General features: G+C 46.9%; 3 protein-coding genes across 16 annotated transcripts in view; 2 read left to right on the top strand and 1 right to left on the bottom strand.

The window, feature by feature from the left end:
- The first annotated feature begins 1,068 nt into the window (after positions 1–1,068).
- APOBEC2 (apolipoprotein B mRNA editing enzyme catalytic subunit 2) lies at positions 1,069–13,070 on the top strand. Of its 2 annotated transcripts, none has more exons than XM_053222842.1 (3): positions 1,069–1,385; positions 9,427–9,986; positions 12,636–13,070. In XM_053222842.1, the coding sequence occupies exons 1-2, from the start codon at positions 1,228–1,230 to the stop codon at positions 9,968–9,970; spliced, it is 702 nt and encodes a 233-aa protein (XP_053078817.1). In that variant the 5' UTR covers positions 1,069–1,227; the 3' UTR covers positions 9,971–9,986; positions 12,636–13,070. The 2 variants fall into 2 exon arrangements, with proteins under 2 accessions (XP_053078817.1, XP_014939100.2); XM_015083614.3 differs by having other exon boundaries at positions 1,070–1,385; positions 9,427–9,991; positions 12,640–13,070.
- On the bottom strand, positions 12,376–21,249 carry OARD1 (O-acyl-ADP-ribose deacylase 1). 4 transcript variants are annotated; one of them, XM_027057809.2, is made up of 6 exons: positions 20,934–21,209; positions 20,076–20,155; positions 19,405–19,549; positions 18,415–18,473; positions 17,279–17,391; positions 12,376–15,909 (listed from the first exon to the last, which is right to left on the bottom strand). In XM_027057809.2, the coding sequence occupies exons 2-6, from the start codon at positions 20,112–20,114 to the stop codon at positions 15,807–15,809; spliced, it is 459 nt and encodes a 152-aa protein (XP_026913610.1). In that variant the 5' UTR covers positions 20,115–20,155; positions 20,934–21,209; the 3' UTR covers positions 12,376–15,806. The 4 variants fall into 4 exon arrangements, with proteins under 4 accessions (XP_026913610.1, XP_014939099.1, XP_026913611.1 ...); XM_015083613.3 differs by having other exon boundaries at positions 20,786–21,200; XM_027057810.2 differs by lacking the exon at positions 20,934–21,209 and adding an exon at positions 20,248–20,730.
- Positions 21,250–21,400: 151 nt separating this feature from the next.
- The window catches only part of NFYA (nuclear transcription factor Y subunit alpha), a 33,563-nt gene continuing 28,947 nt past the window's right edge, over positions 21,401–26,016 (top strand). For 7 of the 10 annotated variants that reach the window (XM_015083612.3, XM_027057808.2, XM_027057807.2 and 4 more), the window contains exon 1: positions 21,401–21,558. The gene's annotated coding sequence lies outside the window, so the exon portion shown is untranslated. Of the gene's footprint in view, positions 21,559–21,579; positions 21,935–26,016 lie in introns of those variants that run through there. The other 3 variants (XM_027057806.2, XM_053222841.1, XM_027057804.2) reach the window with 2 other exon arrangements.

Below are 26,016 nucleotides of genomic sequence, written 5' to 3'. Positions count from 1 at the left end.
CCTCTTGTCACTTCTGTCCCCCTCACCTTACCTGCCTTTTCTCCCTGGCACTTCGCACCAGCAAATAGCCTATATGTATATCACTTATTTTACTGATTGTCCAGCCCCCTCAAGCTCTGTGGGGGCAAGGGTTTTCATCTGTTTTGTTCTGTGCCATAGTCCCAATACCAGAACTGGCACCTGGCATATAGTAGGTATTCAACAAATATTTGTTAAAGGAATAAAGGACTGACCGAGAGGGAACATACCATGGAGGTCAAATGTTTGGCCTCTGGGGTACAAAGGCCTGGGTTGGAATTCTGACTTGCCACTTTCGGGGCTGCATGGCCTTAGGCAAGGCCCTTAACCAGCCCTTCTGGGAGTCCAAGTTTCCCTATGTGAAACACGGGATGATACAGATTGCCTCCCACGGCTGTTGACAGTCTGATTTCACACATAAACCACGAAACTCACTGCCTGTCTTCTTTCAAAACACTCGGAGCTCGTAAACAGCAATATCGCTAACTACTGGAGGCTCCCAAATCGACACTGCATTATGGGTTCATAACAGGCAAATCGGCGTCTGTTCCCTTTAAGTAACAGCTCACAGTTTCTTTCCAAATTGGCAGCTCTTATCCCACCCCGTCTCAGGATGCTCCTTTCCTGAACCCGCCAGTGGGGGAGGGGGTGGGTCTCTACAAGCACCCTGTTCAACACAAGCCTCATCCTGCTTACACTTCTGAGAGCATCTCCCCCAAATCTCAGGATGCTCACCTGTAGGCCCCTTTTTCCACGCCCCCCCCCCCCCCCCCAGTGAAGCTGGAAAGGTTGCATGTGAAACAGAGGGAAGGATGTAAGGTGGAGGGGGAGAGGATGAATACATGTGTGAGCTGGTGGGGGAAGGGAGAGCAGGCCTCACCATCCCCACCTGCCAGCTTCCTGTCTTTGCCTCCTGATAAATAGGGGATACTAATGGCCAGAGTTTCCATTCCCCCCCATCCCGGCACCCGCTGTCACTCAATTAAAAAAAGATAGAGGGCGAGGGCCTGGGGGAGGGGCAGAGGGCTCTGGTTATAAAGCCTGTGGCCAGGAGGTGAGAACACTAAGCCTGGCCTGCCCAGTGCTCTTCCCGTCGTCCCCAGGCAGATTTAGCTGCTGACAGCTGCTTGGGCCTCTGCCGCCAGGCCCTGGCCGGGGAAACTCACCACCTCTCCCCTTTCTCAGTGACTGCGGAGCCACAGCCCCTCCATGGCCCAGAAAGAAGAGGCCGCTGCGGCCGCTGCGGCTGCTGCGCCCGCTGCGCCTGCTGCGCCCGCCTCCCAGAACGGTGAGGATCTGGAAGATCTGGACGACCCTGAGAAGCTGAAGGAGCTGATTGAACTGCCTCCCTTTGAGATCGTCACAGGGTGAGACCTGGGTGTGGGCCGGGTCCCTCTCCCTAGAAGAGTGTGGGCTGGGGCAGGCTGGGGGAATTTAGGATGGGAATAGTAGGGGTCAGGGTCACAGACCTGCAGCCACGAGCCTACCATGCATGGTAGGGGCTGCGGGGGACACAGCTGCAAATTTCGCTTGGCCTCTCGGGGTGACACTTTGGACCCTCTAACCAGGGGGAGGGAGGGCAGCTCCTTAGAGGCAAGGGCCCAGAGAATGAAACCACCGCTTGGGCCTCCTGGTACCAGGATGCCACCTGCCTCTCCAGATACAGGCTGTCGAGTCGTAGGGAGTGTGGTAAGGACAGGGGATAACACAGACATATTTAAAGATGGCCCCAAAGTACCTCCTCCCTCGACTTTTCTCTGTTGCTGAGAGGGCCTCTCCTCTATCTGTATAGCTCTCACTCTTTTCTTTAGAGCTTCTCTCTGGAGTGAAAGATCCTGAGACAGGGAAAACAGACCCACCCTTTCCCAAGGCTGAGTGAGAAGCATTTTTTTCCCCTTATAGAATTGAATCTGCCCACGGGTTCTTCACATCCACCCCCAGGGAAACAATAGTTACAGCACAGGTAACAGTCCAGGGCCAGAAGCTTCTGGGCAGAAGAGGCATTCCACCCTCAGCCACAGCCCAGAGGAACAAGGACCCTGAGCAAACGGTCTCCAGGCCCCAAAGAGAGGCCTACATACAGGGTCCCTCTGTCTTGTCCAGATTATGACATCTCCAGGAATAGCACCAAGTGGTCCTTCCTCCTCTTTCCTCTCTGTTCCTTTTGCAGAAGACCCTGCAAAGATCATAGGTAAAGAAAAAGGGGATACATAGAGCCATATTCCCTCCCTCAGCTCCCGGGCTTCCTTCATGGGAGTCCCAACAATGCCCACAAACAGAGGAGGGTCCACACTAGGAGAAATTTCAGGAAAAATGGAGGCATGATGTCCTCAGGGGGCAGAGGAGCCTGGGTGGCCATTTGGACTTGCTGCTTGAAGCTTGGCAAGTGATTTTCCAGTCCTGGCCTTAGTTTTTTCATTTGTAACATGAGGAAGTTACACTAAGTTGATCCCTAAGGTCTCTTCCAGCTCAGATATTTTCTGATCTCTACGAGAACCTGAGGGGAAAATGCATCCTAGTTCCTAAAGGAAGAATTCAGGCGAGAGCCTGGAACTTGCATTCACCTGTGCCCAACCGACCAATGTCACCCTCCCCCTAGGATTAAACGAACAGAGGAGCACAGACTAATATAGACCTAGGGAGGGCCTAGGGCTACCAGGCCAGGAGGCCGCAATCCAGTGGCTCCCTATGGAAGAGATCCATTTTCTAACCTCTAAGGCTGCTGGTCTATGCTGCCCTTGGTCACACACAGGCACGTGCACACCCACTCTATGCAGTGTTGTGATCTCCCCAGCGCAGGGGCAGGATAGGTCCAGAACAGAATTAGACCATGTGTGTTCAGTTGAAAACGCTTTGCGGCCCCAGGGTGGTTGGTCCTAAGGGTTAAATCCTCTGGTGCAGTTTACATTCGTCCAGTTTACATATACTCGCACTGGCATGAGCCCATTCAACCCTCAGCACAGGGCTGGGAGAGGGGGTTATGTTATTGCCACTCTACAGATAGGGAAACTGAGTCAGGGAGACTCAGTAATTTGTTCAAGACCACAGAACCAGTACGTAGCAGTCTTCTTCTGACCCCAGCCAAGTGTTCTTTCCAAGGCCTCTTATTCATTCTGGGTCCCAGATTTCCCAAACAGGGCTCCACCTGCCTCCATCCGTGAGGTCCACTCAGAGCCTTCTCTGACCCAAGGCGCAGAAAAAGAGGTGCAGCAAGGTAGTTTTCTGGGTGCTCTGAAAGCAGTTCAGGACGGAGGTGGAGCCCTGAGAGTTTCCTGGCCATAAGTAACAGCTGTGGAGATCTGTCTCCTGGGCCCCTCTGGGTAAACAGATGGCTTAAAATAGCCCAGAGGTGCGGCTGTGTCTGTGCACGGACAGGATGAGGGAACAACTTTCCCCTCTTTTCCTCTCCAGATACCCTGGCATCAAGGAGGTCAGCAAAGCAGCTCCTCTCCTAGCCTAGACTCCCAGAGGGGATGGGTCTGTCTACACGGCTCCTTAGATTTGGGCCACAAACTAGCAGAAGAGGGAGCAGACAGAGGTGAGGTGAGGTGAGGAAGGAGTACCAGGTAGGAATAAGGAGATATGCCCCATTTGTCACGATTCTGGCTTGAATACGGCACTCAAGATAGAAAGCAGACCTAAGAACATTAACAAAATAACAGGGTAGGAAGTGCTAGAAAAAGGTCAAAAACTGTCGTGGTGTGCCAAAGCCAACTCACGATGAGAACGGCCTGTATGCATCTCTTTCCAATTTTGCATTCAGTGACTTCATGTTGGTTTCTTGAAGTCTCTATAGTGGGAGTATTTACAGAAATCAACAAATGTTAGAAATCACGACTGACTTCCTTCCTTTCTTTCTCTCTTCCTTCCTTTCTTTTTTTCTCTCTTCCTTTTCTTTCTTTTTCTTTCTTTTTTTCTTTCTTTCTTCTTTCTTTCTTTTATTTTGTCTTTCCTTTCCTTTTCTTTTCTTTTCTTTTCTTTTCTTTTCTTTTCTTTTCTTTTCTTTTCCTTTCCCTCTTCCCCCCTTTCTCTCTTTCTTTCTTTCTCTCATAGAACTGGGTGTTGAACCAGCACACCAAGGAAAGAGAGAACCCTCTAAACACAAAAGGAAGAGTAGAAAGGGCTCAGGTTTGGTTATGCTTAAGATTGAGCTCTGAGGGGTAAGATTTGAGGCCCAGAGAGGGCACCATCCATCAGTACCAGGTTTAATTTCTTGCGTGTTGACCACTGTCCAAACTCTAAGAGGGCGGATCACTCGACCTATCTTTCAGATGGGAAAACCAAGCCTCAAAGGGATGAGTAATTTACCCAAAGTTAATGGATGGAGTAGGGTGTAACCCCAGGGCTGTCTGACTCCAAATCACCACACTGCATCTTAAAAAGCCATAAATGGGAGGCTTTTTATATTCAACAAATATTTACTGAATAGGAATCATTTATTTACTGCCCATTTCCCCCACTAGTATTTAACTTCCATGAGGCCAGGGACTTTGCCTTTTAACTGCTTTATCCCCAGCACAAAAAATAGTGCCTACCTCCTCATAGACACTCAATAGGTATTTGTTGAGTAAGTAAATAACTGAACTGATGAACAAGCACCTATTGTATGTTTGGCTCCCTGCCAGGCATCGGGATAAGGCACTAATTATAGGGAGGGCTTCTGAGAGGAGAGAAGTTCAGGATACATGAAGACCCAGCAGCGCTCCGTGTAGAGGAGAATTCCACGGGTTCGTGCCTCTCTCTGAACTCGGCATGCTTGAGGGAAGCTCTGGGGCATCAAAACTACTTGTCCCCTCATCTCTCCATCCCAGTGATGAGCGACTGTGGCTCTGCCTAGCAGGCCCCCTGGCTGTGTGTTTGTCTTTGTTGGTCTCTAGTTGTGTTGTATATGATTTTGCATAAAGCTGAACCTGCTATCAAAGGGATTTGCATGGAACAGACATAAATGGCACAGACAGTGACTCCTTTCAACCACTTCTTTAGCTACCAGAGGTTGGGTCCGGCCACATGGGGAACACAGAGAGGACATGCAGGGTTCAGAGGAGAAGGGAGGGCAAGGAGTGAGGGCCTTCGACTCCGCTGTGAATGCCACAAGCCCCTCACGCCTCGCCCTGGTTTCCAGAGCATGTTGGGAAGGCTTGTCCTAGAAAGAATAGAAGACAGCCACTGATTCTGGCCTCCCTGGCTTCCACCGAGGCTGGGGGAAGGTCAAAGCTCCAGCGTGAAGACAGTGCCTCCCAGGAAAAAGGCAGTGAGCTGCTCAGGGCTCACCAAGGGCAGAATCCCATCCAGAATTGCAAATCAGGAGCCAGCAGCCCAGCAAACCCCATCTGGGCTCTAGGAAGTCAGGCTGTTAGAACTCTCTGCTTCTAGTCTCCTTCTGACCGTGCCCACTCCTCAGCATCCACTTTGAAAGTGGTCTGGAAAAGGGAGAAGGAAACTGAAACCAGCAACTCTTGCCTCTTTTGAGCAGGGCACAAAAGGTCTGGCGAGGAAAGCTGAGACAAGTCAACACTCAATGACCTGTGAGTAGATTTTCCACTCCATGGATTATTTTGGAGCAAATGTTTAATCTCAGACCAGTCTCTGCTGCCTTCCGGGTTGCTTTCTTTCACCATATAGATTTCTGCTTAGGGAACGCAAATATTTTTAAACGTGAACGTGAGAAAAATACGGTATAAATATATTGCATGTGTTCACATCCTTGCTCCCTCCATCAAGTTGACCATGCTCCAAATGTTCTCTCCCAGATATTAGGATTCTTGGTTTCCTGCCTAGAGAACTGCAATGCCCAGTAGCCTGGGTCTCTGCAAACGAAGTGTGATTGACTTGTGTGCAGGAAGTATGAGGACGTGGTGCTTAAAGAAGGGGGAATGGGGGGGGAAGGAATAACACTGTTGGTTTCTGTGCCTGAAGCAGTGACTGAGCCCAGGTGAAGAAATCTGCTACGCACATGTTTCTCCTGACCACCATGCCAATTAACCCGCGCGCGCGCGCACACACACACACACACACACACACACACACACACACACACCACTTCATCAGGAAAACACCCGCTGGGGGGCGACAGCAAGGGCTATAAGTAAATATGGTACTCAGGCATCATGCTACTAGGGAAAAAAAAGATGTTTGTGATTACCTAAGAAATTAGTGTCACTATTTCCTTCCTTCCACTAGCAGGCATAACAGTGTTGACTTATTTTGTGATTCTATAAAATCACCTGAGATGACCATATTGTCTAGCTCCCTGGAGAGATTTCAGCCCTCTCCCACCTCTGTTCCCCTTCAGGGCCTGCTGTTCCAGCCTGTGGGAGGCCCAAAGAACCTCATTTGCCCCTTATGCTCCTTCTGGAAAACGAAGAAGCCCATTGAGAAGCCAAGCAAGCCCAGTTTTTGAACAAGCTGAAAGGAAAGACTGGGAACCAAGACCTTCCCTGACTTTCCTTTTTTTTTTTTTTTTTTTTAATGTTTATTTATTTTTGAGAGAGAGAGAGAGAGAGTGCAAGCAGGGGAGGAGCAGAGAGAGAGAGAGAGGGAGACACAGAATCCAAAGCAGGTACTAGGCTCTGAGCTGTCAGCACAGAGCCCAACACGAGGCTTCAACCCATGAACTGTGAGATCATGACCTGAGCTGAAGCTGGACGCTTAACCTATGAGCCACCCAGGAGCTCCCCCCCGCACACTCCCACTTTTATTTCAATATTGACTTTCCTTTGCCCCTTGAAAGCATTTCCCTTCCTTAGGCACCTAGTCCAGAAGGCCCTGCTGAAGCACAGAGTAGGCTATTGGGCTGCTGGCCAGAGGGGTGGGAAACTGATATTTATAGAGAGGTGAACTTTCTTCCTCTCCCTTGGGTTTCAGGTTTCTCTGGGTCTTCTCCTCCTGTGAAGGGAAGAGGAGGAGGAGAAAGCATCAGAGCTTAAGAGAGGCTGGGAGAAATAGCAGCCTCACACTAGCCAGCCAACTCGTAACTATATGCTGGGCCAAGTTCATACTCTCACTGCGCTGCATTTGGCCAAGTTGGAGCAACACTTTTGGGGGCTCCAGAAGGAAACCCAAGGGGCCACACAGGCAGCTATTGGTGAAGCCCCCAACCAGACACACAGTTGTGAATACTTCCAAGGGTTTTGAGAATCCACCATACGGTTGGCTCTGGATAGATTTGGGAGCAGGGGAGTGTCTGGCAAATGGCCTTGAAGAGCATCAAGTGTTTGCACAAGGAAGGTAGGCTTTGTGCTTCTCAGGAGAAAAAAAAAAATCCACTCTGGAAAGTGAAGGTACCATTTAGCAGCCAGTAAAATCTAGGCATGGTCTTGAAGGGTGACTTTCATTGGGGAGAGCTCATTATAAATGAATTCCCAACAGGGATTGAAATAGGAGAGGAGAACCATTAGGCCATCCATTCTCCCCAAATGTTAAGTAAATAATAAACACATTTGACTGGGGACAGAGGGGTTTAGAGAGCTAAGTATAGTACCCAAAAGAATCCTGGGGCCAGGTCCTCAAACACATCCATCTCCACAGTGGAAACTGAACTTGACAGCAAGAGATATGGAAACTTGGGTGGAGCAAATTTTGCGATGGGGGTGGGGAATACAGCAGGGAAACAGCTCACGTTTTTTCAGCTCTTTGGCACCTGGCTGCTTAGCCCTAAGAAGACAAGGCCCTGGGACATCTGGGATTTCCCTGTAGCCCTGGAAGTTAGAAAGGGAAGGCATGTAGGGCAGTAACAGCAGAGTTCATGGTTGCCACAGGGTATCTTTGGGGGCAACTGCAGAGATTACTTTAAGAAAAAAAAAAAAGAAAACATTCAGCCTCTCCAAGCCAGTACTCAATCCCCTCCTCTCCTGACATTTCAATCTCTCCTGTTAAACGCTCGTCATCTCCTTGGCCCTCCAACCTACAATAGGCTTCCCCATTCTAGAAAGACACGCAGACACACAAAGATAAAAACAATCAACTCTGATGCCCTCTCTAGCCCCTTTCCTTTTCTCTCTCCTTCTTTTAACTACAAAACTTTCCCCCAAACCCGGTCTTTTTCTGCTGATTTCATTTCCTGCTCATCCTAGACATAGTCATCACCAAGTCTGGCATCGTAAGACACCAAGTGGGCTTGCTTAATTTCAAGCTTTTCCCCAGCCTCACTATCTACCTAAAGCCACCCCGGACGTCACTTTTATTACGTCCTTCTTTACTCAAGAGGCTGTAACAATTTTCTGCTGCCGCCTAAATCAGGGCTAAACATTCAAGAACCTTGGTGCCTTGTCCTCCATGGCTCCCTGTGCATTTAAAATTAAAATGCTCTCAACTGTCTTAGCCAGAGTGGAGCTGCTAGCTTATAAGCATCTGGAGGGTAGAGGCCAAGTCTTTTTTTTTTTTTAATTATTATTTTTTTTGACATTTATTCCTTTTTTGAGAAACAGTGTGAGTGGGGGAAGGACAGAGAGAGAGGGAGACACAGAATCCAAAGCAGGCTCCAGGCTCTGAGATGTCAGCACAGAGCCAGACACAGGGCCTGAACTCATGAACCATGGTATCATGACCTGAGCTGAAGTCGGACGCCTCACCGACTGAGCCACCCAGGCATCCCCCAAGTCTTTTTTGACTTTGACATGACTCAATACTACATGTAACCTAAACTCTATCAAGGTACTCTTGGATAGCCTGACCTCAAAGATAAAAGCTTCTTGGACACTTATTGTGTGACAACCCTCCTTCACCTGAGGGAAAAGACAGACTTGAGAAAGTCACCTGGAGAGGGGGGCACTGTGCGTTGTGGGCCAGCCCAGGACCAAGATGCAACAGCCATGAGTGACAAGGAGGAGAAATGGAAGCAGGAAATGTTCCGCAAAATCTTCCTCTTGCTCTATCATGAGAAATTTTACATGCTTGCTACTTTGTAAGATTGCTATTTGAACACTGCTTTTCCAACGTTGCCACCTATTAGAATCATCTGGAGGGTGTGTTTGTTTGTTTGTTTGTTTGTTTAATGCTGGTGCGTGGGTTCCCTCCAGACCTTCTGATTTCATTGCCTTGGCATGGGGCCCAGGCACTGACATGTGTAGAGTCCTCTGGGTGATTGGGCTATGTCGCCCCCCGCGAGAGAGTGACTGCTTTAGAAACGCAGGCGCGTGCTGTGTGTTGGAGGGATGGTGGGGCGTTTGGAGACCCTCACTATTGGGGTGACCTGAATGCACACCTCCAAATTCTCTCCCCTGCTCCAGATAACACCTTTCTGAATTCTTTCACCCGTGTGGTCGCTGATGCTAGCCTGGGCAAGGCCGGCTTTGCCCGGGAGAGCCGACGTGTCTCTGAGGCACCGAGGCTGGAGAGCCACCTGCTCTTAGACATAAGCGCTCATCCTTCCTTCTTCTCCCCTGTCCCCTCTGCCCTCTCGCCCCACAGGGAGCGGCTGCCCGTCAATTTTTTTAAGTTTCAGTTCCGGAACGTGGAGTACAGCTCCGGGCGGAACAAGACCTTCCTCTGCTACGTGGTGGAAGCGCAGGGCAAGGGGGGTCAGGTGCAGGCCTCCCGCGGGTACCTGGAGGACGAGCACGCCGCCGCCCACGCCGAGGAGGCCTTCTTCAACACCATCCTGCCGGCCTGCGACCCGGCCGTGCGCTACAACGTCACCTGGTACGTGTCGTCCAGCCCCTGCGCCGCCTGCGCCGACCGCATCGTGCGGACCCTCGGCAAGACCAAGAACCTGCGCCTGCTCATCCTGGTGGGGCGCCTCTTCATGTGGGAGGAGCCCGACGTCCAGGCCGCGCTGCGGAGGCTGAAGGAGGCCGGCTGCCGGCTGCGCATCATGAAGCCCCAGGACTTCGAGTACGTCTGGCAGAATTTTGTGGAGCAGGAAGAGGGCGAGTCCAAGGCCTTTGAGCCCTGGGAGGACATTCAGGAGAACTTCCTGTACTACGAAGAGAAGCTGGCGGACATCCTGAAGTAGGCCCGCCGGGACCAGCCTCACGTGAGTCACGGCGCCCCTGTGGTCTTGTTAGCCTTGAACTTGGGTCGAAGGCTGGCGGGCAGGTGGCAGAGTGCAGGAGGTTTGACCTGGCCAGAAACGAATTTCCCTTGTCTGCTCTGGGGTGGTTGTAAACACATTTTATATCTATTGATTTTTGAGAGAGTTAGTGCACGAGTGGTGGAGGGGCAGAGAGAGGAGACCCAGAATCCGAAGCTGGCTCCAGGCTCTGAGCTGTCAGCACAGAGCCCGACGTGGGGCTCGAACACACAAATCGTGAGATCATGGCCTGAGCTGAAGTCGGACACTCAACCGACCGAGCCACCCAGGCGCCCCGTAAACACATTTTAGAAGATCCCAAGTTTTCCTTTTCTCTTAACTGCAAATTCGTCTCCCTAAACCCTTTTCGTTCCTACCCTGTTGTATCAAATGAACTTTCCCCAGAACTTTGGAATACTCAAAGGTTGACAGGAATCTTCAAGCTTTGGTGAGACCGAGTGACCTGCCGTGGTCAGACTGTCCCTCAAGAAGCATGCCCCCACTGGCGTTGAGTCCAGACTTACTGACTCCGGACATCTTCTGGAGGCCCTGTTCCCACCCCCAATTGCAATCTTACCATTCCATTGTCCTGTGATGTAGGCTTTTCATTCCTTCAAATGTAATTTTTTCATTTGGGGTACTTTTGAAAGTCCCCAAACGGATTTGTATTCAACTTATTATTATTTTGCCAGAGAGGCTTTCATGTTTTCAAATAAATGGTTCGGCCTTGAAGGAGACCAATAATTTCGGTGTGAATATACAACACAAGAACATTTTTCTTACTTTGAGAAGACCTCAGTGGAACTCATAGAAAAATGCTGTATTCAGGAATGGGGATACCACAGCAACAAGTTCCTCTATGCAGGAATATAGAAAGGGTTAAAAAGATGTTTGTAAATGAGACAGCAGCTCAGAAGTAGCCTCCTACAGACATCAAGATGTGATAGAACTGGAAGTAAAGATTAGCTATTTAGGCAAATAATTAGGACACAATTAAGGCCAACTTGGCCTCTTGCTGAGGGTAAATTAGACTCTCACAGAAACAGACCGATTACCCTCAGGAAAGAGGGTAAAAGATCCTTTGCTAACTTTTTTTGAGTTCGGTCTGATCTAGTTTGCTCCCACAGAAATGCTATAACCAAGTCCCTTCACAAGGCCTGAGTTACTGATCAAGATCCTCCAGAAACGAAGAAAGGGTCTTTACCACCCTCTTCTCCAACTTAAATTCTGGAACAATTCACATATTAACAAAATGTGAATGCAGCATGCTTCTATGAAGCTTCTATGAAGCGATGAAGCTTCTATGAAGCTATCCAATTTACTCTTGGTGTCTCTCACCCTTAATATTCTTAAGAGAACATGTGGCTTCATAGACACGTTTTTGGAAATATCAATGTTCTGGAGCTCGATGTTGCCAGACGTCTGCTATTAGACATGCACACAGGGTGCCTGATAATTCTCCAGCTGAGCATTTGCCAATCCGAGAGGACATGATTTTTGGCCATTTTTTACAAAAAGCAGGGCCCATTGAATTCAGTGAGAATATGGTCACGTAATGCAACATGGTATTCTGTTCACATAAAATATGACACCGCTCTAGTGGTGGCGAGTGATAAAAATAGATTTCTAAGGGTGACTTCTGAAAATACCAAACTTTTAAATACCTTGAGAATTATATTAGTGTAGGTGCTATCACTGTAATTATAAACCCTACTCAGACTCCAGAATGATGAATGGTAGCTTAATTTTAACTATAGTATACTTTCTTCGTAAATGCCTTTCCGAGTCACAGGCCACTTCTTCCAGCTGCCTAACCAGCAAGTCTTCAGAGATGCGTGTGTGTGCATGTGCGCGCACCTGTGCACACACGTTGTTTTTTCCATTAAGTTAAATAATTAGATAGCTAAATCTGCTATAAAAAGTAAGCATTTCAAGGAGGATTAAAAGGAGCTTTTAATTTTGGATAATTGAGGGTTGTATCTTACGCTAATCTAAACGGAAGTAAAATAGATAAATCAGTTTGAGGGGAAAGTCCATTTCCAAATCAAATTATTTTAAAATAAAATATTGGACATGTTCCACATTATAAGCCTCTTTCCGTTAGTGTACATGACCGTATTATCTGGACCCGTTAACATGCTTCTCTGTACTGTATTTGAGTTATTCATGTTCCTGAAGGGAAAGGTTAAAATGTACCCAGTTGAAAAAAAAAAAAAAAAAAAAAAGGTATGAAATCCAGTTGTAATCTAAAAGCCCTAAAGAACAACTCCGCTTAATTAGAATACTAAGAAATGGGCATTTGTTAAAGAAAATTTGCCCTACGTTTCTTATTCCATCTTTTGAAAAAAAAAAAAAATGACAGAATAGGACTTAACCATGTATCTAACTCAAGAGAATAGAATTAAAGTAGGGATCTTCTGGGGTTTTCCCTGTGTGAACCACACCAAAACATGAATAGAGCAAACCTAACACTGGGAACAGTGGAAATCACAGGCAACTGGGGGAGAAATTCAGATTGCTGGGGAGGGCACACAGAGACCTCAGCTCAAAAGAAACTCTTCATTGGGGCCAGCAGAGCTCTCAGTAACATGCTTTCTTGTTTTCTCACTAAGGTCTGCCTGCTGCCACCAGGAGACAGCAGTGACATGTATGGCCATCTGGGACATGTCTGACTTCCTAATACCACTTGAGCTGGACAACATTGGACACCAACCAATCCTCCTGCACAGGCCCTCCAAGGACTCTAAATATACTGCTCATGCTGTAAATCATTTAAGCCATGGCTCTCTCTAAGGCTGCTCTAAGGCTGCTCTTGGGAAAAGTGAGTTGCAAGGAAAATGACAACTGTATATGGGCCGCAGGCATCTGTGGGGCTGAGGGGCCTAATTATTCCCCCAAATGGGTTGCTTTGAGGCAAAGAGCCTCAGACCCAAGGTTTGTGCAGATCTTTGAAATATGTCCGGATGTGTATTTGTTAAGGTTTTTTTTTTTTTTTTTTTTTTTAAAGAAAGATAGCAACATTAATAAAAGAAGTGGTGTGGTTTTTCTGTGACCAGGTTTTTTAGGGAACTTGGACATTTAGAAGTTACTATGTACAGTGAACAAGTCCTAGGAATAGGGACGTTCCCAGGCTATGAGCCAAGCCAGGATATTAGAAAGTGGAAGGGAGGCTTAATCCAGGGCTTGTCCAGGCAACACAGGATACTAACTCTCCTAGTCAGACTTCCCACCCCAGTCTTGACCTTTATCCAGTATTTTCTTCTGTGATTACTTGTAATTGAGTGCCTTTTCCCTTCTCTGAAGACAAGGAATATGGCAGAGGGTGAAACAAAGGCAGGGGAAATCTGTTTACAAGATATCCATGTTCCGACTGCCAACTAATAAGGAATTAGCATCTTAAGGAGAGGATAAGTAGGATTTCAATGTTCAGACACACATACTGTAGGAGTAGTTGGTATGTGGTACTCAATGGTGATGGCAGGATGGTGTCAAGTCTCGTTTCTTAAAAGGCTTGAGTCTTATGGAGAAGCAAAATTTCACATGTGAATTTCTGGGTGTTTGCCAAACTCTAACTAGGTTTCCAGGAATAATGTGCTCATTCTATCAGACCATGCCTCTTCTTCCCAAGCTTCAAGTGTGATAAATCGTCAGAATTTGACCCCAAGACTATATGCAAATGACAAAGCACTTTATCGTATCCCTGCTGAGTCCCAGAATTCCACTTACAGCCAGTCCTCCACAAGACTAGTCTTTGTTCAAAGAATCATCAAGGCTCATACTCCATGAAAAAAATTAACCCTAATTCCTTTAAATGTAGAAGCCTACAAAATCAATGTTTTGAGCCAAAAGCAAAGATTTATTTGCATAAACAAAATACTTTCATTCTAAGTTTGCTCTTACCATCCCACTCTCATTCTCTGTGTTTTGTATTTAGACATTTCTTTTCCCCCCTTCGGTTTTACCATATGTGGACAGAAGTGAAGCTTCAAGAAAGCCTAACAATGAACTTGGCCCTGCACTACCCCTACCCAACAACATGAACTTGTCTGTTCCAGAGATACAAAAGTGAAGTACTTTTTGAAACTGCTGCCTCCTATCAGGCTGCAGTGTGATAAGAACACGAGTCTAAAGTACAAAGATTGTATTTAACTGGTGTTTTCATAGTGTTTCAGCAACCCCCTTCTGAAAACCAGTTCTTTTATACTTGAGTAAGCAGCAAGTCCCAGGACAGACCCAGAATTCACTCTAGGGAGAAAATCAATAGTTGGTCTCGCTATTTTAACTTTTTAAAAAAAGCGGATCTATTTTGAGAGAGCGAGAGCCAGCATGCAAGCGGGGGAGGGGCAGAGAGAGAAGGAACGAGAGAATCCCAAGCGGACTCCGTGGTGATGTGGGGCTCAGACCCAAGAACCATGAGATTGTGACCTGAGCCAAAACGAAGAGTCAGGACATTCTACTGACTGAGTCACCCTGGGACCCCTAACTTTAATTTTTTTTATTTCAAGCAGGCTGTACGCCCAATGTGGGGCTTGAATGCAAGGCCCTGCCATTAAGAGCTGCATGCTCTACTGACTGAACCAGCCAGGTGCCCTTGTTTTAATACCATAGTAACGGTAAAACAGAAAATTCCACTAGTTTTCCCAACACCTTGGATACTGAATCCGGGGACATACTCTTTCACCATGAGCACAGGAGTGGATAAAGTGGTGCTCTCTTAGCTTAGACAGAAAAGGGGACTAATATTTACTATTCTCCATTCCAGCTGGCTGCATACCACAACCTTCTGCTGCTTAAAAGCACAAAGAAATATAGCCAGCCCTCCACCCCACCCCAAACTACCAAACTAGAATTTCTGAAGGAAGTGGGCCTTTTTCTTAAAAAGATTCATAAGGATTTTGTTGAGAGCCGCTGATTTGTTGAGTCATTACTCTGCCCTGAGCAATTCAGCAGGCATTTACTATACGTTACCTCATTTGTTTCATGGCTGAATTCATACACGTTCAGTCACAGAAGCTTTGTGGTGGAAGAAGAAAGAGTTCACCAGGAAGGGATTCTAAACCCTCCTTTCCAGAAATACTGACCCACAGTTCTTGTCCATTCTGATTTCTTCTCACCTTGCTGCTCTTCCCCCTGGACCCTTTGTCTGATTTCTCCCAATTAATTTTCAGGCGGATCTTCCATTACCCAGGTCCAGAACAACAGATGTGTGTACAGAACCTTACTAGACCCCAAAAGATATTTATTCTTCCATTTCTGTCACCACAAATATCTTGTTAACAACATAACACTCATCTTTGTAATTTAAACAAAACAAAACCCATCACTCTCTCCTAGGATGAACGTGACATTAGATTAATACTAAGCAAACTCACAAATGACAAAAGATGGAAAATTAACTGAAATGTTCATCCTTCATGAAATTTCTCTTAAACAGCAGAGAAGTATAATCAATGCTGCCACCCAGTGGCAAGCCAAACAAGTCAGGAAGCATCCCGGAGAAACAGGGGTCAGAGGCCCAACATCCGGTTTCCTTGTCTCCTATCAGGCCATCTACTCCTTACCTTGCAAAAAACATCACAGCAACATTTCCCAAGCAATCCCTCCTCCACAGTTCCAGTCCAATCATGAGAATACAGTAACCCAAGTCTGGCCTGTGACACAGACTACTTCACATGAAACTTCCCCTGACCGAGGACTTAAATAGGCCAGTTCACCCAGTGCTATGGTCCAGTAGGGGTTAAAACAGGAGAATGTGGACACATCCAAAGCGCCCGTCTGTTCAGAGTGTGTACACAGTAATTCTGATGTCTGTTGCTTCAAACACCTCCTCAATCATTGCAGATACGTTTTCCCATTGCAGACGATCAAGACCACATCCAATCCTGAAAAAGACAAAACATCTCCGCTGGTTGTGATGAAGCTATCTGAGAAGGCACTTCTTTCCACTTCCCTTAGGCTGTACCCACTGAAAGCAAAAAGACAAATGATCTGGCCTCACACCTAGGCAGCTATGGCGGGAGTCCGCAAGTTAATTCCTGTTGTGAGTCACCTAAGGCTGTTCCTAGACAGCCCCAACATCCAATAGCTGTCACTTCTCTTTTTTCTAATAAGGTACCACTTCTCAATTGTTTGAGGCTACATTTAGAAAATGTATAACTGCGGTGATACGGGAACCTCACTATCCTTCTAGTTCTATTGATAAAAACTAGCTGGTATTTTTAAAATACGCTTATGATAAAGGAATGGAAGGTGAAGGAAGGTAAAAAGAAGGACAAAGGACAGGATCTCTGCAAAAAGGAAATCAAAATAAAATGTCGGGAAGTCCTGAGCTGATTGCATTTCAGTCTTTGCAACACCCTGGTGAAACATCAATCAGCCCATAAAACTCTACTACTACCTGGCACCTTTCTTCTAAGATGTTACCTTATTGATCCTCAATATCCCTACAGGAAAAAAAAAGACGACTTAATATTGCTAATTTCACATAATTAAATCCCTGAAAAAACTGTGATAAAAACACCCAACAATTTCTGATACATAAGTCACGAATACATTAAAGCCCAAGGTAAGATGAGGGACCTTGTAGCCACATTTATAATTAACGTGGAGCTTGGAGCAAACCTGCATGCATGGTCAGCACTGACTAAAAACTAGACTGACAGGAAGAGAAATGACCCCAAGCCTATTTCCTAAAATGAAAGTAAAGAGCATGCTGAACCCCCAATGTCATTCCCTTAAGTTCCCAATAGCTAGGGTCTAAGACATTACATAAGTGACGTATCCTCTGGCTACTACCCACATGGACTACAAAACAAGGATGCAGATTAGAAGACAGTGATAATTTACAACTTTTTCTGTACCACATTAACGGGCTTGGGATACCTGAAGTGGCCCAGAAGAAAATCACAATTGCTCAGATTTGGTTCTTAAGCTTTTACTCCTTCAAGAACAGAGTCTCAGCCTTAGATAGAAGATGTCCAGATTCAACAGAGAGGACTCAACAACATGTCCTCCCGACTAAGCAGGCTGTGTGTTTTAATTATTCTGATTCATTCAACACAGGCTAAGAAATGGGTAAAACGTAGCCTGAGGTCTGACAACTGGTTCACTGGTGATGTTAAAAAGCTTTTAAATTTGTCCCCTTTTAAGCCTGTATTTTGAGTTAGGCTTTCAAGTCATTTGTCTCCCGGTGAGACAGCAAATGTCACCACTCGATTACAAGTATTCATTCGGGGCCCTGGATTTCCTTGCCTGGGCATAGAGAGGTCGGTGACTCCATTCTTCAGACAGTGGGACTTCATGGCCTCTAAACTCTTCTGTAAGTTTTCATAAGTTGGCTTATGTGAAGCCCTTTTCTTTGTAATCTGAGTACAAAGAATGAATTTAAAACTTCCATTAGTCCAAAATGATAGCCAAAGAAAAGCCATCACATTCTCACAACATCCTGATCATTAAAAAACTATATACTTTCAGAATTCCTTAGAGCAGGACAAATCTCATATTGTCCCTTCCAGTTATGGGAGGCCCTCAGGAAAATCCACTAAACAGGGCCTGAGAAACCCAGAGAGCACCATGTAATAACTTTTCCTTTTCCCAAGAAGCCCAGGAGATTAGCAGGCCGTGCCTATTGTCTATTGTTTTTAAACAAGGTAGGTCAAAGTCTCTGTGCCACTTCCAAGAGATAAGCAATGTATCTGTAACAAGAAAGAACCCATACCACCTAAAAACTTCCTGTTAAGTCTATTTATTTAGAAACCACAGTTGTTTGCTTTTCATTTCTCTATAAAGAACAAAGAGAAACTGGTAGTGTTCCAAACAAGACTGGAAGTCACATCGACCTTAAGGACAGCATCCCAAGGGCTTAAGGCATGTCCCCGTTCAGTGTGCTATCCACATCAGACTTGTAGTGGGTTGGCTGCTCTAAGTCGCTCAGCACCATCACCAAGCAGCCACACTCCTTCCAGGGCCTAAAGGACATATGGACAGTGGAAGAATCCCACATTGAGGCAGAAGGCAGGAAAAGAGCTAAGTAACACTAGGCACTGCATTTGAGAGGGAAGAACAAAAGAAAAACTCCTTTGGGATATCCATCTTTTGAGATATGTTTCTATCTCACCATAATTAGGAAAGAATTAAGGCACGGGGGACATCCCTAATTTTTCCAAGTCTTAGAACACAGGCTTTTGGTAGTTGTCACAGTGGAGCTGGGAGGCAGCCTCGTGCTCCTTTCCAACGCAGTGCTCCCAACAGCCACCACCACTGGATCTGGGCTGGCATGGATCAGAAGTTGTGGCCATCTTTGTCTAGAACGGAACATCACGAGCAACACAAATGCAGCAGCCCACATCCAGTCCTTAGAACACCTTAAGAACTGACCCTCGTCTTACCAAGTAATATATATATCGCCCATCTCTCTTCAGAACAGCCACTTCTCCAGATTTCTTTTCTACAAAAAAGTTATTTAATAGTAGAAAGGTATTTAAAAAAAAACACCAATTTGCATTCTTCAATTTAAAATAAAATCTTTACAGATTTGAGTTGACTTCAGTACTAAACAGTAATTTCAACTCTGAAGAAACCTAGGGTCTCTGTTAACACTTTGTTTCTTATCAGCCTTCCTTAACTTCCAGCTTTCTTATCCATTTTCTCAGTCTTGTTTTCCTCTTATCCCGTCCTGCCCATATTTTCAAATACACCCTTACTTATTCACTTAAAAAACTTTTAATAACTTTTTCTTTTACATATAAAGAGTTACTGTGTTAAGCATTATGGAGCACAGAGATGTGTAAAAGCTCCTAATTGGCAAAGAGCTTTCAATGAAGGGAAGGTGTCCCGTTTACAAAGAACTGCAATAAAAAGCAGTATAAACTTTTAATGGAATCACCAGTGGAGTCTCCGACCCGATAAGCCTGGACCGTGATCTGAGCAACTATTGCCAAAGCTCTGCATGTGATTCTAACTCCTGTCTCTGGTTTAAAATCACTGGTAAAGTGATGGGAACAATCCGTAAGGAAGAGGTTTTAAACTCCTCTTTGAGGAGTAAGTAAAATATGGGTAGACAGGATCTTGAATGCCTAGTTAACACCTATGGACTTCGTTAAGCACTTCTGTTATTAAAAGTTTCAGAAAACTTAAGTAATATCAACAAAGTTTAATGACAGAGGAAGAGATTAGAAACGTTTATGAGAATTCAAGTTTGGTGTGATGAAGACCCAAACTGTAGGCCATTTTTGTAGAGGAAAACCTTAATCTGAAGAGTTCAAGTTCTCAGTGGTTGGGAACCACTGCATGTATATCCTGTCTAATAATTAAAATGTAACCGGTGATTAAGACAGTCTAGCCAAGGCGGATGAGAAAAGCTGTTTTTCAAAACTCACGTTGATTTAACAGCTCCTGCACCCCTCCAAATTTCTTCTTGAAAAGGACAGCTATCCCAGCACCCATTCGACAATCCTCACTGATACAGTGGGCTAAAGAGTCTGTTTTGGGGCATGCAAAAAGGTCTCCTTTCACATAAGTGATCTAAAATGTGAAGAAGGGAAAAGAAAGGTTTTATTTGATACAGAAAAACACTAAGATATTTCTTTCATTTTCCTTTATTGGGTCTCCCACCACTGCCCCTCCTTGATTTAAAACCAAATCTGCTGCGGCACCTGGGTGGCTCAGTCAGTTGAGACGGACTCCTGATTTCGGCTCAGGTCATGACCTCATGATTTGACACTGAGCCCCAGGCTGCAAAAACAGCGTGGAGCCTGCTTGGGATGCGCACCCGTGTGCGCGCGCGCTCTCTCTCAAAACAAATAAATAAACGTTAAAAAATAAATAAAACCAAAGCTGCAGAATTTAAGGAGTTAACTACAACAAATTAAAGCATGTGTAAGAGAAAAGTGATCATGATCTCTGCCTCGTACTGGATCAGCCTTTCTGAAGCAAATCAGCTGGGGAGGGAGGAAGACAATTCAATTATGGCTTTAATTAAAGTGTTTATGCTTTTGACCTTAATTATTCTGAATTTCAGTTCACCAATAAGTTAATAGTTGCTACGCACTCTGCTTCCTTCTGGATCTTCATTAGGGCTGCCGGCCATGATACTGAGTCGCTATTTCCAGAACTTCGGTGTTTCTTCAGCTACGAGAAGGGAAAAGGAAAAATGCTTAGGCAGCCTGAACATATTATATTCAAATTCCCTGACCACCCACTTGGTAGTCTTCTTCCCCCACCATTTATCGCTGAATGGGAGTTCGTTCAGGCTCTATAAAGTAATACAAAATTCTTCTGGGGCAAGAATGAGGAAGGATGGCTAGGTCTGGAGGCGGCCGGGCCCCGCTCGCATTTCGCGCTTTCCTTGGGGGCGCCCCGCTCGGCCAGGGGAAGGAAAGGCGGTCCCTACGACTCGTCTCCTCCTTTTTCCGCGCCCGGACAAGGCGGATTCAGGGCTGTCTCTTCTCTGCAAAACCAAAAGTACTTCCCCAGTGGGTCTGGCACACGAGACAAAAGGAGGGACTTGGCCACAGTCCCGCTGAGCAACCGAGGAGTGTCTGGACCAGGGGAGTTGTACCCCCGAACCGCAGGCGGGGAGAGGGAAGGAGGCCTCTCAAGGAAGGCTCGCCCCCATCTGCTCGTGGGGGGGGACGGGGAAGGAGTCTAGAGAGGCCTCCCGTTCTGTCTCCCACCCTAGGGCAGGTCAGCGAGGGAATAGGGCCTGTCCTAGAGTCCCGTGGGAAGGAGAGAGAAGGCTCCCTCAAAGCCCCAACATACCGGGGTTACCCTTCCACCTGGAAAGGAGTCGGCCGTTGCGAAGTCCCGCCCCGCAGGGAAGGGCTCCGGATCCAGCCCTGGTAGGTGGGAAGCAGCAGACGAACCCAGACACAGAACCAATCCAGCCACAGCCTTTAATTGCACGCACCTAAAATGGCCGCCCACCACCCGGGAGCGGGGCGGAAACAAGCCTCTCTAGCAAGCCAGCCGAACTCGCACTCTTTGGTAATGGCCGCCGAACTTCCGGCGGTAAAATCCGTGGAAAGTCCCGCCGCCGCCCGGGCATGCGTAACGAGACAGCCCGCCGCGAGTGGGGAAGAACGGCGCTTGCGCCTTAGCCCCAGGGGTGTGTCTCCAGCCACCGCAAAGAAGGGGGTGGGCAGTTGGCAAAGAAGATAGTTGGCGCCTGCGTAGTACTATGTTTCGGGCGGTGTTTGAGTTCAAGGATCTGGCGCGTCCAGAAGGCGCCTGCGTATTCCTTCTGCTGGAGATGGTGTAGAATCAGGAAAGTGGGCGTGGCTCCAGGGAACGCCTGCGCGATGCTCCCTCAACTGGGGGTGGGGTGAACCAGATGCTGGGGTTAGGGGGCGTGGTCTCAGGGGCGCCTGCGCCGAGGCGGTTGGAGGGAGGCCCGATTCCCCTTTGTTCGGGTTCGCCATTTTGCGAGGCAGCGGCAGTGGCGGCGGCAGCGGCGGCTGGAGCCTCTGATTGGGTTTCGGGGTCCGGTACTGGAGCCAATCAGCGCGGGCAGCGAACCGGGGGAGCGAGGCACGGTGAGTGTGAGGAGCCAATATCCAGCGGCCCAGAGCCGGCCCCAGCGCCCCGATTGGCGGGTCTCGCTGACCACTCAGGAGAGGCCCAGGCGCCCGTCGAGCCCCGGGAGTCTAGCTGAGCCTAGCCGAGCGGGGCGGCCGGCGGCCCCGGCCGAGGGCCTGTGAGCGCCCCGGGCTACTCCCGGCCGAGGCCTGCAGGGGGCCGCCCCGCGCGGGGATGGCGCTCTCGGGAGCGAGCACCTCTGGGTCCAGACCCTTGCTGGGTGGCTGTGCCAGTTGGGGATGCGTCCGCATTCTCCCGGCCCTTAGGCCCAATTTGTCAGGCCACAGGCTCGGGGTTGGTGGGCCTGCCTGCCACGAACGCCCATACACGCAGGTGCACACACGCTCGGGGCCTTGGCGATCTCCTTCAGATCGGGCTTCATACTGAAGCCCTCCTCTGCACCCTCCACGCTGCGGCCTTCGGGACGGGAAATCTCCCACGAGGGTCCGCGATCCCCAGCCTTCCGAGAGCTGGGTCTGCCTGTGTGCAGCCCACCTGGGTCGCGAGTGAGGCCTGGGGAAGGTACGCGCCGCGGCCACGGGGCCCGGAGAGCGGCTGGGAGAGGGAGCCGGCCCGCCCCCGCCTCGGCGCCCTGCAGGCCCGCCCCCGCCGTCTCCCGGGTCGGGGGAGGGGGTCCGTTAGTGCGCCCACCCTCCTGCCCGGACGCGCCCCTCCTCTGTGCACGCTCGGCCTGGGTCTCCGGCCCGCCGCCGTTACCACCCCCTTTTGGCTCGTCATTTCCTCTCCTCCCCGCCCCGCTCGCCGGGGCAGAACCGCACACCTCCGTCTTGGAGTCCGACCAAGCGGTCTCCCTTTCTTGTCCTGGCTGTACAGCTGGCCAGCCCCTTCGGTGCCTGGAGCGTCACTCTTAGAAGATTGCCAGCCCTGCTCATTCCTTTTCCCGGAGCAACTCTTGTTTCTCACATCAGTAGTCTTCTCCATTGCTCATCCTGTGAACTCTCTTTTTTTTGGGAATGTAGAATTCTTTTGTTGTCGTTGTTTTCCTTTCACCTTTTTGTGTCCCTTTGAATGTGTCAGGCCTGACCCATTAGCTCAGTCCATGGGCATCTTTTGATTTATTTGTTTTTGTATACTTTCCAACTCCACGTTAACGTTTTGTAAGCGGATATTTGTAGAAACTTCACAGTGTTGTGGGATTTTCGTTAGGGTGAGAAGAAGAATGCTGACAGCCATGTCTCTAGCAGTTAATTTGTACCAAGCAGCGATCTGTGTGCTGGGGAGGAATTAGGTAGAGGTAAATAGTAAATAAACAATCAACCTGCTGGAGATTGACAAGCGAACGACTAATTAATCCTAACGGTACAATGAGGCCAAGTTCAATTCTGTAAAGTACTGATGTGTGAGCTACCCACAGCCTCAGTGGAAGACTCAGTGTTGCCACACTTTTCACCGGCCTTGGAGGACAATGGGATTTCTGCAGACAGTAAGGAATGGAAGAGCACTACTCACAGAAAAGAACATGTGCGGAGGCACCAAACTGTGCTATTGGAAGTGGGGGACCCGGCGGGATGGGCTAGGACACTGGGCGGTTCTGATGAGAATTTAGGCTGGAAAGCCCAGTTGGTAAAAGTGCCTGTATATCTTGATACGAATTTTCAGAAGCAGTTAATTTTTTGGAGGTTCAGATGGAAGAAATCTGAAAGTATGTGTTTGTTTTTTTTTTCCCAGGGTTGGAAAAACAAGTTTCTGACCTGTGAACTTCTGCTCCATAACAGCAGCTGAGTTTTGGGGCAGAAAGGGAGATTTTTCTCCTAGGACTTTAGAAATTTTTACTCAAGCACCTACTACAGTCCCTGGCACATAGAGGAGGTCTTAAGTATATGGTGCCCATTTTTTTTTTTAACGTTTATTTATTTTTGAGACAGAGAGAGACAGAGCATGAAGGGGGGAGGGGCAGAGAGAGAAGGAGACACAGAATCGGAAACAGGCTCCAGGCTCCGAGCCATCAGCCCAGAGCCCGACGCGGGGCTCGAACTCACGGACTGCGAGATCGTGACCTGAGCTGAAGTCGGACCCTTAACCGACTGCGCCACCCAGGTGCCCCTATGGTGCCCATTTTTATAATCATATTTAAGGCCATACAACTGGTAGGTTTCAGAAAACTCCTGATCCAGTGCTCTCTCCACTATGAAAACTTCAGAGACAGGTTTTTTTGTTTTCATTTTTTAAAATCATCTTTAAAGATGATGATACGTAGTAAATAAGGTTATTTACTATTTACCTCTACCATGAAAGATGTTTAAGTCAACTTAAATTCATTTAATCCTTGGACATTGTCCACATTAATAGGTGGGCACCATGTCTAAGGCATTTTTTAAAACATTTATGTTTGCTTTTTGAATATTGTTTTAACCTTGGCATGTAAAAACAGATATGTCTAGTCACTTTAAAACCACCAAGCACTTTCACTAGACTTCTTTCCAAAAGGTAGTGTATAAATTAGAGTCTGGTCTCTGTTGTGTTACACATCTCTAGAGCCTCCACCGTCTACAGAAGAACTTCTTTGCCTGGAATTTTAAGAGACTATATTCTAGCATCTAGCTTTCTTTTCTTGACATGGAGCTTTTAGTCCGCTGTTCATATCCTGCAGTTACTCTGTCCTTGCTTTTATGCTGTCTCTTCATTTAGAGTACTCCACCCCTTCCCACATCATCACATTTATAAATCCTTCTCACACTTTGGACCAGATCAGATGCCATATTTTCCTAGAGACTTCCTTGACTTAACTGTCTCCAAGTGGAAGAAATGTCTGTTCTCCATATTACCTGTTTCTCTCTTAGGGTTCCAGTAAAGATTTTTACTTTACCAAACTTAAAGACTCTTTGAAGTTAGGATCTTCGTCGGGGTTTTCTTTTTATTTCTGAAACCTTGAGGGTGGTGTCTCGCAGGTGGTGCATCATTAGTAGAGACAAAGAGTGAGTTAGGAACTCCAATCCAGAAATCTCTTGGACAGTAGGGAAGGGACAGTTATTTTTTTCTCCGGCCTTTTCACAAACAGATCAGGACTCATTTGCTGAGTTGTGAAGTCAATTTGCTGAGTAGTGCTGCTAATTTTTTATAATGCAATAGGAAATATTAATGTGCACCTTAGGGTACACAAATCTAAGTATTCACAGAACTTGTTTCAGTTACTTTTTTTTCCTCTGTTATGTATGCGGTGATTCGTGATAGAAAATGTGTTTCTTCCTGTGAATTGTGGTCAAAAAAGTTTTTGGAAGCACTGTTACAGCCTTTACCTGGTAGTGATTATTAAGTATGGTAATTTTGAGGGGCTTTTCACATGCTTATGGTTGAGTTTTGCGAAATTTTCATTTTAAAACGTGTATAGAGCCACATAGAATGGATTCCTAGTAGTTAGCTACATTTAGTGTTCTGCACCTTGAATTGGGAAAGAAGGGGATTTTCGTGCTCGCCAAAATAGAGACACACTCGCTTTTTTGAGGGAGAAACTGTTAGGATCAAGAGCTGGACCGAGTAAATCTGGCTGACTTAATTTTGTTCAAAGCTTGGGCAGAAAAGCACTTGAGGAAAGACAGTGTCACATTATATTGCAGTTTTGCTAACTGAAGCTTGTGGTAATAGGAGCACGTGGCTTCAGTGAAGCCAGTTGGGTACGTTCTCCCCATTAGCAGTCTCAGTATCATGCGGCAATCTGAATCTCTCATTAATGTGAGACAGAATTAGACTGAGAACTGCTTCCTTTTTTACCCGTCAAGGTATAATGGATTGAAAAGTCTTTAAATTAGAGTGTTTGTATTGCCAGGATAAACTAGGTAAGAAGAAAATCTGTACGACGTTCTATTTATTGCTCATGTACTTGATAAATTTCTGGAAATTAGTGATCAAGGAAAAAAATCTACGGGAATGGGATTTGGGTGGGGGAGGTATTGAAATAGGACATTCCTTCATGATCCTAAATTTTTAAATCAACTATTAAGGTATAGTTTAGACACAAAGTGTAATCTTTTTAAGTGTACATTTTGATGAACTTTGACAAGTTTATACACCTATGCAACCACCACAACAATAAAAATATATAAAACATTTTCATCACCCCAAAAAGTTCAGATGCTATATCCCAATCGACTTCCCACCCTCACCCCTTCCCCCCTTTCCAATCCCAGGAAACCACTGACCTGTTTTCTGTCTCTAGGCTATTGTGGTCTTTTTAGGGTTTCATGTAAGTGGAATCCTTTGCTCTTTTGTATCATGACCTAAGGGTCATTAGTTTACAAACATAAATCTATTGTACTGCAGTTAAAGACAAGATAGTTCAGGGAAGACCATTAACTTCCCTGGCAGGGCCACTTAGTCCTGCTGAAAACCCGATTTTCTGTACCATTCCCAGAATCTCTCAGGAGCTGACTTCGTCAACTAGCTCAGGAGTGAACTGG

Source organism: Acinonyx jubatus, chromosome B2 (genome assembly GCF_027475565.1).
Source record: "Acinonyx jubatus isolate Ajub_Pintada_27869175 chromosome B2, VMU_Ajub_asm_v1.0, whole genome shotgun sequence".
Lineage (NCBI taxonomy): Eukaryota > Metazoa > Chordata > Mammalia > Carnivora > Felidae > Acinonyx > Acinonyx jubatus.
Note: the sequence above shows the minus strand (reverse complement) of the source record. Positions and strands in the feature narration are given on the sequence as shown.